The sequence below is a fragment of the Scleropages formosus genome, chromosome 15 (assembly GCF_900964775.1).
Source record: "Scleropages formosus chromosome 15, fSclFor1.1, whole genome shotgun sequence".
NCBI lineage: Eukaryota > Metazoa > Chordata > Actinopteri > Osteoglossiformes > Osteoglossidae > Scleropages > Scleropages formosus.
This window is the reverse complement of record NC_041820.1, coordinates 10,951,342-10,968,811: the sequence shown is the minus strand read 5'-3', so window position 1 is coordinate 10,968,811 and position 17,470 is coordinate 10,951,342. Positions and strand designations below refer to the sequence as shown.

Here is a 17,470-nt window from a genome sequence, read left to right as displayed (position 1 = left end):
ACTGCGACCCTGCTCAGGACAAACAGCTTCAGACAGTGTGTGTGTATACACACACACACACACATTTTCAGAACCGCTTGTCCCTTACGGGGTAGTATAATATAATATCTACAGGAGTCTTAGAATAAATATTATCTAAAGGAGTGTTCAATCCTGTACTTTGTATGTACAATCACGCGAGATAACCGTAAACATTATCAAAAACACAAAATGCACTGACTGGTGTTGACTGGCACTACTTTATATATGTAAACATGTATAGTATCACTCTGTTTAAGTATTTATAAGGGGGGGCAGGTAGTGTCCTGTTAGAACTGGTCGCACAACCAGCGCTACAAGGACTGTAATACCCTGTACTATTATGTTCCACTAGTCCTGTCCCACAGGGTCCCATACAGTCCAAGTCAGGGATGTTATTTTAGAGCCGGGAGGCTTGTCTGACTGGAGTCTCAAGTACGTCTGTAGTAACCCTTGAAATAGGGACGTACCGAGAATTACTACAGAGTAAAACACTCTTACATCATCAGTCAGTGTGTAAATCACTGTATGTCGCTTTAAAACTGACGCTGTAAATCGCCTTGGTTCAGTCGTCGGATGAGCGAACACACACCACCAGCAGCACTAATAATAGTTATTATTATTACTAATCATTATTGTAAAATAAATAATAATAAGCAGAGAGTAAAGCGCACTGTGACCGGCGTTTACATGCTGCACATGGAGAAGCTGCGAAGTCCAGCGGACTCGCGGATATGATGACATGAGCGCGCGGTGGGCTCAATGGTGGGATTACCGGACTCGAAGGACTGCTGGGGAAAGGGGGGGGGGGCAGGATTGAGGCGGGGGGTCCGATGATGACGTCGCGGGAGCCGCAGCTCCGTGCGGGAAGCCTTGAGACGGCGGCACGCGCATGCCCCCGCGCGCTCCCAGAGAGCTCGAGCAGCCGTCCCGAAAACGTCACGCTGGAAATGTTAGATAGGCGGCGGTTCCCAGCCGAGCCGCACGCTTTCCCCCGCGCGGCACCATGAAGAGCGCGCGCTGCTGCTGGGGCTATTGTACGACTCCTCGTGCTCGCTCGCGCTGTAAATAGGAAGTATTTGGAAGGGGTGCGTGGGGGGGGGGGTGGCTCGGTGGGGAAGGGAAGGGTCGACTTCCAGGAAAAGAAAGAAAGGGAGTTTTTTTTTTTTTTTTTTTCCTTCCAGGAAAGACTGAGCTGGGGACTTAAAGAAGAGAAAACGGTGCCGCGCGCCGAGCCCTGGGAGCCTGAGGCTGAGCGCAGCGGAGAAGATGGCCGGGAACTGCAGCAATGTGGCGACGGGCTCCGGGGAGATTATCCAGCTGAACGTCGGTGGTACGCGGTACGTACGCTCGCACACACACGCAGTGACTGAGTGAGTCAGTGACAAACTGTCAGACGGAGAGACACAGAGACCCAGCCGGACAGGACTGGACAGGGCCCGAGCCGAAGCGAAGGAGCGAAGCGAAGGGGGTCTAGTCTGTCTACGCGACAGCGCTGCGCCTGCGGTGTCAGTCCGGCTCAGTCACTCAGTGGACGGAGCGTCGACGGTCATCGTGATGATGATCATGTTTACACTTCTTGTCCGTTATTCCGAGCAGTCCCTCGTAACTACACTACTAGTCTACACGTAATTCTAAGTAGGACTAACTAAGTTACTGTACCATTATTGTTTCTTATTTTATTTAATCTGACGCCTTTGTCCAGGGCGATTTTACAGTATTTCATAAATTAACGAAAATAATAAATTATTTTGTTCACTAGTCGATATTATTTTGCAGCAGGGCGTTTTACTGTAGTTCGGGGTGAAGAAGAGTAGCGTAATTACTAGGAGGGCATTCGAACTGAGAACCTTCCAGTTCCAGGCTAACGAGAAACAATCAGTCCCGTGTGTGTGTCACGTGTGTGTTCGTGTGTTCGTTCCTTCGTTCGTTCCTTCGTTCCTTCGTTCACACACTGACTCCTCAGCAGATGAGCAGACCTGGCCTGTCTGTCTCTGAAAACTAACTACTGCATTATTGTCCTTCCAGGCCCTCACAATCTGTTTATTGTTTATAATTGCAATAATAATTGCTCGCTTTTATCATGTTCGAGAACATTTGTGAGGGAAAAAAAAAAAGAGGCAAATTTCATTCACACACTTATAATGACTTCTTCAGTTTCTTCAGTGAAATCCAAATCCTGTCCAAAGCTTAAGTGTGACACAGAGATGAGCTGTTTGTGGGAACTGGAGAGGTACTGTTGTTGTTACACAGTTACTACACACACATAAGTGATGTCAGTGACACCATGTTTTCTTATCATCATCATCATCATCATCATCATCATCATCCGAAAGCTGCACTGGTGGAATTACTAAAAATGTTTTGACTATTCACATTAAAATGTTGTTGTTCTCTTTATTACGTATATGGGCCAATATCATGTATGCTTAACATAGTTACTGTTGAATAGACCGCTACGCCGTAAGAGTGTACTTTACTTGAATTGGAAGAATTCACACTTTCTACACTCACACTGTTCCCTGTTATTTTGTGCACTATTATTATGTAGCTGAGAGTCTACTGAACTGTAGGTTAGGGGTAAAATAGTAATCCTGCTTCAAGAAAATAGGTAGATAATGTTTGGGTTATTAAATATTGTGTCTTGATGACTTTTTCTTAATATTAGTATGAAAAATGGCCTGAAAGCTGTGCGTTCTGCTCGACTCTTTTAGGTTTAGTACGTCCAGGCAGACTCTCATGTGGATTCCAGACTCTTTCTTCTCAAGGTAAGAGGTTGTGCATGCGTCAACAAATTTAACAAGGATTTACTCATCAACTGGTTTTGCCGAAAGGCTTTTATTAAAAGACTGTTTTGCTCGACTCTTGTGTAAAGATGTTATTCTCCATGTTAGCCATCTATCTAGAATGCTCAACGTCCCTTTTCTCGCAGTTATTAATATGCATCTGTGACCACGGTATATAAAACAAATAAACCAAGATGAGAGGTTCAGTTTCGGCATAATTATACGGATGACGTTGATAACTGACAAATCACTGCTTTTACTCTGACCGCACTGTTTTAAGTCAGTATATTTTTGTCCTGGCAAGGACGGGTTTTTATTTTTGTGCTTTAAACTTTAAACAAGATAGTGCTGATCGCATGGGGCCACAAGGATGCTGGATGGTTGTCTCCAGCACAGAGTCAGACAGAGTAAAGCGTTCTACCAGTTGAACCTGAGCGGACATTGTGTTAATTTTCAGCTTGCTCAGTGGCCGGATATCAACTCTTCGGGACGAAACTGGAGCGGTGAGTTCTCTTCTGGAGAAGCACTTTTTTGGAACTGAAGAGAAATGCCTGTATTGATAACTAAATTTATAAGTAATTGGGGATATTAATTTTTGTACTCTAATTCTACTCTTTATTAAAATTGTCTGAATTACTATTTTGAATGTTTTTTCTAACTATTGTTGAAATATGATGGAATTAGTGTTCTCATCTTTATCAAAGACAGTACATAAGTGTTAGGCAAGTGCTTTCGTGTTGTACTGTGTTTTTTTTTACTAATACTTCCCTACTAGCTGTTAGGCGTCAAGGTTGCAAAAACTAAAGTAAAATGTAAATCTCCTTTTTGGACCAACAACTGCATCGCGGTCTTCTTGGAACTGATTTACTATTGGATTTGACACCACTAAGCACACAAAGTACCTGCCAGCTTACAGCAGGAACTTGCATTACAGTTGATGTTGATTTTGACTCTGAGGACATCCATTTAGAGTCGTTTTTTTCTATAGTTTAAACAACTGAAAACATACATTTTCAAAGTTACAGGACATTGGAAGATTTTCCAGTCGGCCTGTTTATTGCAGAACACAACACTACGGTTTGTTATGTATTTAGGGGATGAAGGAGAAAAAGATAAGTTTATCTAAGAGTAGTTGTCTTTCAAACGAACAACACATAAGTAACTAAATATTTAGTGTACAAATTCTTAAATTCCAAAAGTAATTCTGCCTCAATGAGGAGGTCTTGTAATCATTCTAGGATAACTGGATAAACATTAAATTGGGTCTGCTAGTTTCTTAAATCCATTGGTATAAATAGCGAAAGTGGAATACTGCCAAAATTAAAAACACACAAAATTTATTTAATTAAAATTCCAGTAAAAATTCCTTGAACAAATTGTTTAATAATTCAAAGTTTTGCTGAGCTGATTACTTTTATGAAAGTTTGGCTCTTCGTACTGGTTAACATTGCTAGTGTTGTCGGGGAACTGACTGACACACGCTACGTCCTTGCGTTACGAATGTGTGAGTTACAAGTTTTCGAAGTTAAAATAGTTTTCATTCATTTGTTTTCACTGCATTTTATTCATGGTTCTATTTTTTTAACTTTCTGTCTGGTGCGGGACAAAGCCGACCTGCATTTCTGCGTTCAGCCATTATTTGGCAGCGCAACATGCTCTAACAATTGAATTGTGGGACCGCTTTGATCCTGCTTACATCCCCAGTGTTTACAGCTGGTGTCTGGTGTTACTGAGAATTGGCGATTAGTAAGATGAGGAACGTTGCACGTGTTTAGGGGATTCACTGTTCTCTCTTAGCTCTGCTTCTTTGTGTTCACATGGATGGTTAAGCAAGTGCACACGAAGCATCTTTTTTCCAATCGTCAGAACGCAACAGACATTCAGTGTAAATAGACTGGTGGCTGCCTACTGCTGTCAGGCCAGTACAAACTGTTACTGTTGTTGTCTTTATTGTGTAGATAATGAAAGCTGAAGGTGACCAGAAGCTGACGAACACTGGACATGTTTATGGGTAGAACTGGTCACCAATCGGGAGCGAACAGGAGGTTTTTGAGATGACATATTTTTATTCACAAAAGTATGAAATGAGTTTTAATTTTAATGCAACTGGATGTTATTGCGATGGTGTTTCATCCAGGGTGTCCCCTACCCCATGGCCCGTGTTTCCACGGTCAGCTCTGGACCATCAAAACCCTAAGTCACTTATGGATAATGGATGGATTGAAGTGATACCACATTTTTTTCATTCATTATAGCTTTACCTGAGGTATTTAAAGAACGCAACCGTAAATAAGTGGCCAGACAACTAATATGCAACTTCTATTAATTGTAATACAGGAGTTTTGTTATGAAAATCTCAGGTTGCTAACAGACTTCCAATATCAGTCATGTTTCCTAAGTTGAGGAATACTAAATTTGTATATTTAAAGTAAAAATTATTCCATGTTATTGATGGAAACTACATATAAAAATGCCGGTGAACAGTATAAATGTGAAATTTCACTGCAGTGGGAAAATGAAACCACCATATAGAAGCACTTAATAATAAAGCTGCCTTAAGAATAGCGTGATTCTTTTAATTGTGACAAATTGACTTTTGTATCAGTTTCACTTAATTTTGCCTCATATGTGTATTGGTTTGGTATATATGTATTGTTATATGTATTGGTTTTACAGATTTTTATTGACAGGGATCCCACAGCATTTGCGCCAATCCTTAATTTCCTTCGGACTAAAGAATTAGACTTAAGGTAAGCAGCGTTGAAGTCTCAGCTGTGCAGGAAACGTGGGAAAATGTGAACTTTAACACAGACCATGATCTGTTCATATATAAATATATATTTATTTTCCTAACAGAGGAGTAAACATTAACATTCTCCGACATGAAGCAGAGTTCTATGGAATAACACCATTAGGTATGGACTCATCCTGGTTTCTTCAATAGTCTTACAATTTTTATTCTAAAATGCAAAAGAAAAAACAGCAGCTCATGTCTGCACTTAATAAATTGTTCATTAGACGTGCAGCTTTAAAAGTATGCATGATTTTTAACATGAATTGATGAGTAATATTTTGCTGAAATTACTGTAAGGTATATAGTGTCTTAATGCAAACGCACTACATAAATAATAATTTCTAACTCGGGCTTTAGAAAATGACAGCGGGCAATTCCTTAAGCGTAACGTTAGTTTAATGGTAGGCAAGGTCTTTTATTCGTTTTTGTCCTGCAGCGTTAGCGTTGTGTTGGATGATGTGTTTTGGTTGTGCTGTCAGTGAGGAGGCTGCTGTTGTGCGAGGAACTCGAGCGCTCGTCCTGCGGTAGCGTGCTTTTCCATGGCTACCTCCCTCCTCCAGGTACTATACTTCCTTTACCCCCATTTCATTAACCCCATTTCATGTTGTAAAGCTTCAGGGAGCAGAACGAGAGCAAATAAGAGTAAGTCCTTCATTCAGACCCTTAAACGCTCCCTGAGGGTTTCCATATACACCAGAGATGCTCATTGAAGCCTAGTTTAATTTTCATTTTCAATGCTGGGCCTTTTGTTTGCTACTGTGTCTGTTTCTCTCTATGAAAGTATTAGCATTAAATACTCCTCATAATACCTAAACAGTAATGTGTTTTCTTTATAAAATGAGTTTTCAGTTCCGTTAAACCATATTTTTCAGCGTGCTGCTAAATATTTGTTCCAATGTATTAGATTATATTTAGTTTATCGTTCTACCCCCAGTATTCTCTCCAGCTCCTGGTACAACCAGTATTGTATATATATATATATATATATGTATGTTTTTTTTTTAAATAAAAAGTCATTAATGTTAAAATAATAATTTTCACTGTGCAGCTCTATTTTTCTTTTTTTCTATTTGGGTGCCTTAAAGAAGCTGTTATCTTTCCCTATAAAACCTTTAGTGTTTTTGTTTTTACAAAAGGCTTGCTATTCAAATTCGTGTTAGCAGTAATTTTCATTGTGCAGGCAAATTTTTTCCATTCGTTTGCTTAAATTTAGGGTAATGTAAACTTGCCCCTCAAATTACGGCATTTGTAGGTATTCTGTTAAGGAAACTATGTTTTTCCTCTTAAAGAAATCTTGTTGGAAATTACCACAGCAATCATTAAGCTTTTTTATTTCACAACTGATATTAACTGTCCTGTTAACAGTGTCAAGCATTTTAATATGAATTAAGAAATATATTTATAAAAAAAAATTAGAGCTTCCGACTTCTGAATTTTCTCTTTGACCCCACAGCCATCCCGGCCCGCAAAGAGAGTTCGGCCCCCGTGGCAACCGCCCCCACCCAAGAGGAGCACCTGGGGCCTAGCGGGGCTGAGGGGGGCCTCCCTAGGGCCTGTCCTCACGCTGCCCTTCCTGGGCCGTCCGGTGCGGAAGCCCCCCAAAGGCTGGGTGAGTCTTTAAGGGAAAGGCTAGTTTCAGTTTGGATATGCCGCATACAGAATTGTTTGTTTATTTGACGGATGCCTTTTCCAAGCTGACTTACATTTACATGTACAGTACATTTTTTCATTTAGTGGATACTTTGCTCCAGATTGACTTGCAGTGTTAACCTACTTGCAATTATTTACCTCATTTATACAGCTGGGTAATTTTGTTGGAGCAATTGAGCATAAGTACCTTGCTCAGGCGTACTACAGCTGGAGGTGGGATTCGAATTCCAGCGTTACTTTTTTATACAGCTGGGTAATTTTTACTTTGTAAGTACAGTGACCAGAGATGCTACAGGCCTGTTTTGGATGTTCAAATCTGGGTCCATTGGCTGCAATGTTACTGCTTTAACCATTATGCTACCTGCTGGGAAGGGGGCGCGGTGGCGTGCCGGGCTTGGCCTGTGTCTGCTGTGTAGCGGGTCTGGTTCTCGAGTCCCGCTTGGGGTGGCTTGCGGCAGACCGGCATCCCGTCCAGGGCGTGTGCCCCTTCAGCCTTGCGTCCTGTGTTGCCGGGTAGGCTCCGGCTCGCCCTGAACCCGCTTGGGATAAGTGGTTGTAGACGCTGCACTGCTACCTGCTGTTGGAGGCGTCACATATTCATTTAGCAGATGCTTTTCTGCAAGTGACTTGCAATGAGCATTACCTGGACTGATGCGGCACATTGGTCCAAGGCGCCGTACAGCGTTAGATGCGGGACAGTGAAATCTGCATTATGCTGTAATGTGTTTCTCGTGGCATGGGGCCCACAAAGAACGTAGGAGTGTCCACGAGCCTCTTCCGCTCACAAGCGGGACGGAAAGAACGGCACTTGGCACGGCTGCAGCCAGCTGTACTGGAAACTGTGGAACATAGTGTTCTGGGAGCGGGGCTGCCATGGCAATGGTGTGGAGCCAGGCCCGGTCAGCACCAGAGCAGACATAAAGCCATGTGCCGGGCCGCTGATTAAAGGGAGTGGTCCTATAACACACCGTTCTTCCCTCTGGTCATGCGGCAGGATTGAAAAAAAAACAAAATCAGATGACTTTTCAAGTTGTTTACTTACTACATGTCATTTTCCTCCATAACTGTTTTCCAGAAATGTTGGAATTCATTTCTAAATAAGAACTGTTTTTTATATTATTACATTTTTTAAATGTTTTTCAAACATCATACTCCGTGGGACCTAACACAGATTTAACGTGAAGCTGAATTTTCTAACACATTTCAATAACACACCCTCTGTGTTTTCCGGACTTCTTTACACATTGAACCAGAGGCCTGTACCTTTACAGCTTCCCATGAATGACGGAACACGGAGGGCCGCCGTCCGCTGCTGAATTCTGGAAAGACAGTCTTATTGCAAGGCTGTCTTTTTTTTTGCACCACAGTGCTTCTCATCTTTTGGCCTGACACAGAAGTAGATTTAGGATGGTGAACAGCAAGTTTTGGTCAGATCTGAAGAAACTTATTTTATGCAAATATTTTCAGTAATTTTGCCCATTTTTGGCTATTATTTCATGTTTATATGCATTCCTTGAAGTGTTTGATTGCCGTGATGGACTGATGTCTTGTCCGTGCCCTATCCTACTTTATTCCCTGTGCTTCCTGGATAGGCTCTGTACCACTGTGACCCTGACTTGGACAAGGAATGAATGAATTTCTTTATTAATCAACACATTTTCCTGCAGGATCACCAGTAGATCCCAGGAAGGTGCTGATTGTTGCTGGTCATCACAACTGGATCGTTGCAGCCTATGCACATTTCGTCATCTGTTACAGGTAACTAGTGAACAGCAGAACTGTGGAGAGTGTGTGTGCCAAAATGTTCACACAATCATTAAATGCATGTCTGGTACTGGATTTTACATTTATTTATTTAGCAGATGCTTTTCTCCAAAGCAACTTCCAACGAACTCTATGTAGTGTTACCAGCCCCCAGGTGACTTACACTGCTAGATACACTACTTACAATGGGTCACTCCTCTGTACATCAGTGGAACACACTGTCTCTGTCACTCACACACTATGGGTGAACCTGAACAGCATGTCTTCGGACTGTGGGAGGCTACTAGAGCACCCGGGGGAAACCCATGGAGACACAGAGAGAACATGCAAAATCCACACAGACTGAGCAGGCATCGAACACACATCCTCTTGCACCACCCAGGTGCTGTGAGACAGCGGCGTTACTCGCTATGCCACCTCCATTTCGGGGAGCCCCATTACTTTATTTAAAGAACACTGTTTAATAAAGAATATAAAAAGTGACAGAGACAACCTGACTTGTCATGTACATAAATCTGCATGTTTCCCATATCAGTTGTGTAGGTTGGGCTAGAGACAGCTGATAGTGTAGTGGTTAGTGCAATTGCCTTTACACCTGAAGGTCAGAGGTTCAAGCCTTGTTTACAGCTGTTTTACCCTTAAGCAATGTATTTACACTGAATTGCTCCAGTAAAAATCTACCAAACTGTGTAAATAATAATAAAGTAACTTAACATTGTAAGTTGCTTTGGAGAAACGTGTCAGATAAATGTAATGTAGAGATGGTAGTCTTCATTAAATGTGGAACACATATACAGACACACACTGTCTGAAACCACTTGTCCCAAGTAGAGTTGCAGTGAGCCAGAACCTAACCCAGCAACACAGGGCACAGGGCCTCGGGGGGAGGGGACACACCCCAGACAGGACACCAGTCTGTCACAGGGCACCCCAAGCAGGACTTGAACCCCAGACCCACCAGAGAGCAGGCCCTGGCCAAACCTGCTGCACCACTGCACCCCCCTGGAACGTATATCTAGCCCCAATTCTGTGCTTCCTTGTTTCCCCTAGTTTTGTGTTTGTATTGTTATGATTTGTTAGCTCATGTATACTGAAGTCTGTGCTACACATTGCTAGATGTTTATGGAGAAAACATTTGTAAGATGTGCTAAGATGAGACACTCTGTGGGGTGAATGTGAATGTATTACAGGATTAAGGAGTCATCAGGATGGCAGCAAGTGTTTTCCAGCCCTTACCTTGACTGGGCCATAGAACGCGTTGCTCTTAATGCAAAGGTGGTCGGTGGTCCCCATGGAGATAAGGACAAGATGGTTGCTGCAGCATCAGGGAGCAGTATTATCCTGTGGAGCATCCAGGATGGAGGCAACGGAAATGAGATAGGTACAGCAGGGAACAGTTATTTCTTCTATGTACTGCAGCAGTCAAAAGGTGTGAGTACACTTACTGGAAACTAATTTGTTTTCACGAGGATACAGGACATTTGTGGGTTGCTTTGCTTTCCCACTTCTGTCCAGTTTGCCCAGGTGTACTCAAATTTTTCACTGGTACTATACTTCAGATGCATTCAGCATAGGGGTGGAGCTTTGCATGGAACAGTGTGAGAGCCTTTTAATGTATTTTGTGAACATGACTTTATCGAATACTTCAGATTTTTTTGTTGACTGAACCCGAAGTGAGATATGAGCTACCTGTTCAGGTGTGTTCAGCCTGGGAGTGCCAGTGGACTCTCTCTTCTTCATTGGGAGCCAGCTGGTGGCCACCAGCCACACTGGAAAGGTCGGGGTGTGGAATGCAGTCACTCAACACTGGCAGGTGAATTTGCTCACTTTAATACAGCACCTCAAACCTGGAAACGATGTACGTTATAGTATAAACGTGTAAGTTTGTATGTATTTTAATGTAACCCAACTATTCAGTGGATAAAGTGATTTTTTTGATTTTGATGAGTAATGGAGGTGACAAGGAGATGAGGGTGACGTATCCTACTTCCGGCGGCAGGTGCAGGATGTGGTCCCCATCACGAGCTGCGACACAGCCGGCTCCTTCCTGCTGCTGGGTTGCAACAATGGCTCCATTTATTACATTGGTAAGTGATGGTCACTAGAGTCAAACATGAAAATGCAGATTGCAGCATTCTTTGAAACATGTCACCGACCACACAGAAACATGAAACAGAATCACTTAAATATAGCCTCTCCTAAGAAATTAAACAATACATCAGTAGATTTTTAGGTTTGTGCTAAAATGTGACATAATATTAGTGTGTGTGCATCTTTAGACACAAATTATGCAACTGTAGTAAAGAACTCCTGTTTTATACATTCAAGTCAGATTTTAGATGCTGTATTGCCTGTAGTTCTCCATTCTTTGAGTGTATTTTAACTTTTAAATATCTGTCCTTTCATTTTAAATTTGTAGCCAGGTTTCCGGTCTTTGTTCTTTGTAGGCATTCAGGACAAAACCAGTGAAGGGCTTATTGATCTTTTTTTTCCAGACATGCAGAAGTTCCCCCTGAGAATGAAGGACAACGATCTTTTGGTGACAGAACTGTACCACGATCCGTCCAATGACGCCATCACGGCACTCAGCGTGTATCTCACACCTAAGACCAGTGAGTGGGCTCTGTGACTTCTGACAATTGCCTCCCGCCAGCCCCACCTACCTTCTACTTATGTGTGTTCTACTGTTTGCAGGTGTCAGTGGGAACTGGATCGAGATCGCCTATGGCACCAGCTCCGGGGCGGTGCGGGTTATCGTACAGCACCCAGAGACCGTGGGCTCAGGACCGCAGCTCTTTCAGACCTTCACTGTGCACCGCAGCCCCGTCACCAAGATCATGCTCTCCGAGAAGCACCTGGTCTCCGGTCAGTGAGGCGTGAGCATGCAAAAACTAATTAATTATTGGAATAACTAAACCAGTAATTTTAACCAAACTGGTAAAATTTCAGCTGCGGTCAGTACAACATTCCTCTGTAGTGTTTGGGAGCACAATGTGTGTGTGCCAGTCAGCGAGAGCAGACCCGTGTCTCTCTTGTCTTAGTGTGTGCAGACAACAACCACGTGCGCACCTGGACCGTGACCCGCTTCAGGGGCATGATCTCGACCCAGCCAGGCTCCACCCCCCTGGCCTCCTTCAAGATCCTGTCCCTGGAGGAGGCCGAGAGCCATGGCAGTTACTCCTCTGGCAACGACATTGGTGAGCGGTGACACCAGGTGGTGCTCTATCTATGCACTGTGCTCAGGTACCATGAATAAATGAGGCTGACATTTAATTTTATGCACACCAAACTCAAATGTGGTTTTGCCAATTCACAAGACCGTTTTATTTCCACATACATGGTACTTATTTCCAAAATAAAACTGTATTAACATCTCACTGTTACACTTGCCTTCTGCAGGCCCATTTGGGGAGAGAGATGACCAGCAGGTGTTCATTCAGAAAGTCATTCCAATAACCAATAAACTCTTTGTGCGCCTCTCTTCGACTGGAAAAAGGTACTGTGTAAATGTGCACTCTCTGTTCTCAAACTGCAGCCATAGAACATCCAACAATCCTGAGTCACGTGATACCCAGCAAAGGGTGGCACAGTGGTACACTGGGTAATGCTGCCGCCTCACAGCACCTGGGCTGAGGTTTGGGATATGGCGTGGAATCCAGCCTATGTGGAGTTTGCATGTTTTCCACGTTTGTGTGGGTTTCCTCTGGGTGGTCTGGTTTCCATCCATGTGTCTCACATGAATATGGTGATTCTTAATGGTCCTTTGTGTGTGAATGTGTTAGGGAACGAGTCTGCGTGTGATTGCCATGATGGGCTGGTATCATGTCCAGGGTGTGCCGTGTGCCGTGCCTTGCCCCTAATGCTTCCGCGATAGGCTTAGGACCATCATGACCCCATATTAGACAAGTGGTCATTAATAATGAATGACTGAATGATTAAAAAACACAAAACCGTTTCCTGTGGACTGAGCGGTTGAGTGTTCTGCATGCGTTATGGCTCTCGGCTCCTGCAGGATCTGCGAGGTGCAGGCGGTGGATGGAACCACCATCACCTGTTTCACCGTGCGGGAGTGTGAGGGCTCCAGCCGCATGGGCTCCAGGCCACGCCGGTACCTCTTCACCGGCCACGGCAATGGCAGCATCCAGATGTGGGACCTCACCACTGCCATGGACATGGTGAACAAGGCTGAGGACAAGGCCAAGCGGGAGCCTGGTGAGAGCTTTGGGCATGTGTGGGAGATCTGTCCAATAAGATACTGCCAATTCCTTCAGCTGAATGTATGTCGAGGGGCTGCCAGAAGTGCTAGAGGACACCGGTGTGTGTTTTCAGTTGTGTGTCCGCAAATTGTTTCACAGAAGTGGGCGGTCCCACGGAGGAGGAGCTGCTGAAGCTACTGGACCAGTGTGACCTGAGCACGTCACGCTGTGCCACACCCAACATCAGCCCTGCACCGTCTGTCCTGCAGCACAGCCGCCTGCGGGAGTCCTGCTCCAGGTCAGCGTGACGACGCCCTGCTGATGATTGTGAGATCAAACTGAGTGAGACGTACAAGGAGACATTATTCTCATCTGTGATTCTCGCCGCCTCCCTGTGCTTCCACCCCAGTCTGCAGCTGCACGCATACGAGCCCATTCCGGAAAATGCCACCTATGGCTCGCTGCGTCCGTACAGGGAGAGCCCCCTGCTGGCTCGCGCACGTCGCACCGAGAGCTTCCACAGCTACCGTGACTTCCAGACCTTTGGCCTGAGCAGGGGCCTGCTGGAAGCTGGCTTAGGTGAGAGTGGCACCCATGGGGGCGACAGGAGGGCTTCGGCCATGGAGCTGTGGTCTAGCCGCTCTGCTGAAAGCCAACCCGAATCACCTCGGCAGCCCCCCGACAGTCCCGGGGACGCCCGCAGGAAAACAACGTACGAGGAAGAGGTCCAGGACGGCCGACTCGAAGGCCGTAGGAAGGGGGCCTTTGATGGGGGGTTCCTGAGCAGGAAGCGGGCCGTGCCCGTGCCGCAGCTGGCCTCTGTGCCATCCAGTGCAGATGGGGCGGGAAGCGATTCGTCCAGCACCGCATCCCCCTCCCCGACCAAAGTGTCCACCTCCCCCCGCCACAAGAAGGGTGCTGAACCACCCAACCAGGAGTACAACCTGTGAGTGAAGAACACCGCATACAAAACAACACTGGGTAAAGGTCACACTGGGTCAAAAAGCACATTGGTTACAACAGAAAGCAACAAGATACAGCATCCATTGGTCAGTCAGTGCAGCTTACTCAGTTGTGCTGGTAAGGTTATGGTTATAACATACTTTGAAACTGGTTATTGTGCACAATGGGACAACAAGAGCTTAAATATTCACATAAAACCTTTGTCAGAGCTAAGCTCTTTGAATGATCACAAGCAGTCCAGCAAGCAATGGGGCTTGCATCCCATACGCAGCCTGCCATCTTTCTAAAGATGCAGCAGTCGCAGCAGTACCCATCCGTTGTGGGAATGAGCACCTCACGTCATAAAGGGAGTAACAGCTGTTTTTTGTGGCAGTACCCCTAGTCATCTCTTTATTCTGATCTCCAAGCATTTACAATCCAGAAACTGGCATTAATCTAACCTTTAACTGGAATCTTAAGTTTGAAATGAGTCAAGTTCATTAATGTCTGCAGCTTATTTTTTAAGAAGTGTTTCAATGAACAGTGAAAGCTGGCATTGTGTGTAACGGGGTGAGTCAAACTCAAGTGTAGCATCAGTTAGTCTAAAATCAGTTAAATTAACAAATGAAACTGAGTGTAACATGCTTGGGAGTGACCACTTGTGAAATGGAAACATGTAGGCATGTGGTGATAATTCTTTTACGCATCATTATCACATAACTAAAAAAGTTAGTCAGGGAAAAAGCCCAAATGGTTCAGAAGGAACAGAATTGAAAGCAGAACAAACTCAGTCACGAAACAGGACCACCAGCCTTCTGTTTCAATCCAATCTCCAGTCGTCAGTCTTGGCTTATGAAGTGTCTCAGCTGAGGACTCATGGCCTCACCTGGTACTCATCTCACCTTAGTGAGGGGGTGTGGCCTGGCTGCTGTCCACCATGCTGAGTTTCAGCTGCACAGTGGGCTCTGATGGGAGGTGTCGCATCTCAAAATATTAAAGGAACGTTAGTGCTCTGGGTTACCTGGTTGTTGACTGAATGAGCAAAAGTTCAGGAGTATGGTGTCGCACAAATAAATGGTGGCCCTGTGAGTGGGCCAACACTCACACTCCTCATACATCTCATTCTCAGGTGCTACCGCGTAGACTAGTCAAAATGGGAAAGCTTCTTTCCCATCAACACTTAATTCCAGATCATGAAGGGAGTCGCTTTTCCAGTTTGTTTTAATAATTTAAACATGCAGTGCCTTTTTTTCTCAAATGACACCAGTCAGCTCATACAAATGTGATTGTTGTGTTAGTTACAGGAAGCAATGAAACCAAAGCGAGTCGTAACGCTGCATTCTACTAAACGTCTCAGTAGGTAGAGGAGGTGGTGTAGGGTTCGGTTTCTGAAGGTGAGAGGGATAACAGAGGGGAAGAGTTTTTTCCCCCGTAAATAATGTTATTGTTTTACAGTTTAATTTTAAAGGAATTTCAAAGGAACATATAGACAGAACAGTGTGACTTTAATATATGCATCATGGTTGAACTTAATTTTTCTCATATATATATGCAGTTCTTGTGGCTATGATATTTATATTTCATTGTTCTCAAATGTATTTGCACTGTTACTAAGAGAATTTACAGAATAGTACTTACAATTTTAATGAAGAAATATTTACCCATTTACTGCCGGGGTGTCCGTGTTGTTACTGGTTCCAGGAAAGCTCGTCTCTCCTGTTGTCTTGCCGTTCACAAACTCTGGCTATGTTTACAATGTCAGTCCAGTCAGAATAAAATAGCTTGTACATAAAATATGTATTTACGTTGCGTATAAATTTTTGTACAGCACCTGTATAAAGGACAATTTAATATACATTTATGTTGCTCACTGTTACACTAAAAAATAGATGGATAAGGAGACAGTGAGTTGTGTTTAGGACTGAGGAACACAGAAGATTTACGGAAAGTATTCGCACAACACAAAATACATTACCTTAGAACACTAATGTGACACTAATTAGATTATAATGGTAGTTAGAGCTTTGCATGCTTCTTTCCGTGTAATTTATATCGTAGAAGCCGACTCAATTTCTGTGGTGGTGCTGAGTGAAAACTGCCATTCAAAAACGGAAAATGCAGCAGCACAAAAGCAGAAGTCCTGGATCAGGGGCTTGAGGCATCATGGGCCGAGGCTGTAGATCCCCACACAAAACGTACAAAATCTCTGGTGTTGCACAACGTCTCATATTGTGGATGTTCTTGTCAGAGGAACTGTGTGTTTGTCATAAAGACACATGAACTCCTGTCCTGCACGTGGAAGCAATGATGGGGCATAGCCCTACTGTGTCGGTTTGAAGACGCTGCCCAGCTACAGCAAGGACTACTCCAGAAGCTTCTCACTAGGCAGGGGGACAATGGTCAAGCAGCTGATGGGATGAGAAACCATACTTGCCTGATAATACTCTGTTTTGTTTGCTATTTTATGTTAAAAATGAATGGTTTAACTGACAACTGCTGCAATGCGTAGCTGCAAACCAATAGAAATGTCCTGCTTGACATTACGGTACTTCACTAGTCGTTCAGATGCTAAGGATGATGTGTTTACAGTGTTTGAAAGAACTGAATGGAAAAGCGGTAGGTTCAGAATGTAAGCTTGCGTTCCATCTGAAGGCCAGACTAGCTGAACTGTGCTGTGAAACTGACTTGCATTAAACTGTATACAGTAGAGCAGTAACAAAAGTAAATAGTTACATTTCAGCGACTCCCTTTTGTAACCCTACTGATCATCAGAGCAATGCAGAACATAGACTGCATGGAACATGTTAAGGGATCCTTCATGCTGGAACCCTGTAAAGTGTGTTTAATATTACGGTACACTTCCCAGATGAACCTGGTCCCTGGACTTGCCTTGCAAACTAATGGCTCTGTCATTAACCCTTCTGCTGATCAAGTAAAACTATTAACCTGGAAAATACCTTCTCTGTGTTGTTGTCTCTGTACAAAAAGCAATTGTGTTATTGATTGTATTACATGTAATGTTTTTATTAACTTGACATTCTTCCGTTAATATACAAAAGAGATTTTACACACAAATGCCTCATAGGAAGAAATGAATATATTATAAAAGACAATGAAATGGTTAGTTCTAGGACAGTAAGCCACATTAAGTCTAAAAAAGAGTGCAATTTTATATACAGCAGGATTTTACAGTTTAGGGTGTTAACTAGAAACTAGGCAAGAGGCGGGGCCTGATGGCCAACACCGATGACTCTGATTCACAGGAGGTATAAAAGATGGAAGGGATTAACACTCAGCTGGTTTCAAGGCCTCCGGACCCC

The 17,470-nt window shown here is 43.8% G+C and overlaps 1 protein-coding gene across 3 annotated transcripts; it reads left to right on the top strand.

The window, feature by feature from the left end:
• Nucleotides 1-867: 867 nt before the first annotated feature.
• On the top strand, nucleotides 868-17,106 carry kctd3 (potassium channel tetramerization domain containing 3). 3 transcript variants are annotated; one of them, XM_029258409.1, is made up of 19 exons: nucleotides 868-1,055; nucleotides 1,203-1,358; nucleotides 2,733-2,786; nucleotides 3,262-3,307; nucleotides 5,481-5,554; nucleotides 5,661-5,719; nucleotides 6,078-6,158; nucleotides 7,052-7,207; nucleotides 8,916-9,006; nucleotides 10,203-10,393; nucleotides 10,710-10,825; nucleotides 11,012-11,099; nucleotides 11,508-11,624; nucleotides 11,707-11,877; nucleotides 12,054-12,209; nucleotides 12,412-12,508; nucleotides 13,025-13,224; nucleotides 13,368-13,506; nucleotides 13,618-17,106. In XM_029258409.1, exons 2-19 carry the CDS (start codon nucleotides 1,288-1,290, stop codon nucleotides 14,156-14,158), a joined length of 2,448 nt encoding a protein of 815 aa, XP_029114242.1. In that variant the 5' UTR covers nucleotides 868-1,055; nucleotides 1,203-1,287; the 3' UTR covers nucleotides 14,159-17,106. The 3 variants fall into 3 exon arrangements, with proteins under 3 accessions (XP_029114242.1, XP_029114241.1, XP_029114240.1); XM_029258408.1 differs by having other exon boundaries at nucleotides 868-1,082; XM_029258407.1 differs by having other exon boundaries at nucleotides 868-1,106.
• Nucleotides 17,107-17,470: the final 364 nt, after the last annotated feature.